General features: G+C 39.1%; 1 protein-coding gene across 1 annotated transcript in view; it reads right to left on the bottom strand.

The window, feature by feature from the left end:
• Positions 1 to 1,438: 1,438 nt before the first annotated feature.
• The window catches only part of LOC107102037 (B-cell lymphoma 6 protein homolog), a 6,004-nt gene continuing 5,441 nt past the window's right edge, over positions 1,439 to 2,001 (bottom strand). Inside the window, exon 9 of the mRNA XM_015401183.1 lies at positions 1,439 to 1,707. Coding sequence (XP_015256669.1) covers positions 1,564 to 1,707 — 144 coding nt within the window. The 3' untranslated portion in view covers positions 1,439 to 1,563. The remainder of the gene's footprint in view (positions 1,708 to 2,001) is intronic.

Here is a 2,001-nt window from a genome sequence, read left to right on the forward strand (position 1 = left end):
TGAACTGGAAAGTGACCTGAGATGACATGATGTGAATTGGAGCTATAGAAATAAACTGAATAGAATTCAGTGATCTGGATAAAGGAGTGATTTTTTAAATTTATTTGTAAATCATCTTACGTATCTCTCACCATTTTATTTCATTTGGTCACATTTTAATCACACTGGAAAAATTATCTAGAAATAAGTAAAAAAATTCTTAAATTAAGTATATTCACCCTTAATATGAGTAGATAAATGAGGCAGTTTGCCAATGGAATGAGTATTTTTATTCTTAAGATAAGATAATTAGATAATATGCACTTGAAATAAGACAATGCAGTTGTGTTTTCTTATTTCAAATGTAAATTGTCTCGTTCAGTTGGCAAAATGTCTCTTTTAGCTCCTCAATACAAGAACAAACGCACTTATTTTAAGAAAAAAATACTAATCTAGATTTCGATTTTTCTAGTGCAACTCTGCTCCAGGTATAGTTCATAATATCACTTTGACAACCAATAAGGAAGGAGATGCCCATATGCTTCACAATACACATTTTATTTGTCATATATATATATATATATAAATATATTTCATATGTATATTCAATTGCCATTAGAAACACATTTGCTTACATAGTACTGATATTCCTGAGTGTTTTTAGCTTGAGGCCTGGTGTCTGCACATTAAACAGCTTAACCTGCATATGGATGACATCATCAGCCATAGTACCAAGGCAGAGCGGGGGGGGGAAACAGGCGGTAAGTACCAGAGCTTCCAAACAATTAAAACACATTAATTGTCAGTCTGTGGAAACATAACAGCCGATAGAAAACAAGGCACTGAATAATCATCATGAGTGTTTTACAAAGCAGTAAAAAGAGAGAATCCCACAGGGAGGGGCCACAGATTTCTGCAGCACCACATATGAACAGTAAGAAATTTACAAAACAAATAAATAAGAATATATAAAAGTGCTGGGAATGGGGTCTGACGAGTCGCCGAGAACATTTAACGTGGAAATGCTCCAACTAAAGTACGAACACAGAGATGCGTTCCATCGTGGGGTTTGTGCAAGATGCCAAGCTCCAAAAATTTAGTGGACAAAAAAAAACAATATGTACAAAAAGTAGCAAGTTAAAAAACAAAAACAACTATGACTGTAATTATTACAGCATGTACCACAAACTATGACACAGCAAAAGGAGGCGGAGCCAAGCTGCTCCATGAGTACCAAAGGTTCATAACGTCGCACTCAACCAGCAATTATCTGAAAATATAAAGATATCTTCTTATTTACAGGAACAGCTTTATGAAAAAAGCATAAAATAATGGGCCTGATGAATGGATGAGAGGGATTACAGGGCGAGGTCAGAGCTAGCCTGGAACCGGAGCGTAACAGTGATTCTCTGCATGGAGAGGGATGGCGTTCTGTGGAAGGTATCTGCGCGGCGCGGCGGAGATTCACATTCAAGACGTACATTCAAAAGATCAAAGCACAGAGTCTCTGAGCAGCCGGGAGTCGACAGTCATCGCTTATAAGCTCCGACTAAAGAAGGCGGAGATTAGATCTACGCGTCAGACTCAGGAGGAGCTGACCAGGCCTGCCGCCATGTTGCCGCCCGCCCGCCGGTACTGAGCCTTGGTGTTCGTGACGGCGCCGTGTTTCTGTCGGAGGTGAAGCCGGAGCTGACTCTTGTGTCTGAAGTGGAGGTCACATTTTTCACACTGTGGAAAAGAAACAAAGTTTAGTCATTTATATGGACCGCTATGTTTTAAATAAGTGTTTAAAGTTTCCTCCTTCCTGCCATGAACGCAACACACCTGTTCTGTTTATCTGGATAATGAAAAATGAACGTCTCTGATGAACTGAAGTTGTTTTGTTTCAATGTTTAAGCTGAGAAAGTTCTTTATGCAGGAGCTGGGATGGTTCCAGGGCAGAGAGTTGAAACGTGTTCAGTAGGGATGCACGATATTGGGATTTTGGCCGATATCCGATATGCCGATATTTTAAAACTCATG

The sequence above is a fragment of the Cyprinodon variegatus genome, unplaced genomic scaffold (genome assembly GCF_000732505.1).
Source record: "Cyprinodon variegatus isolate N-32 unplaced genomic scaffold, C_variegatus-1.0 Scaffold1191, whole genome shotgun sequence".
NCBI classification, from domain to species: Eukaryota; Metazoa; Chordata; class Actinopteri; order Cyprinodontiformes; family Cyprinodontidae; genus Cyprinodon; species Cyprinodon variegatus.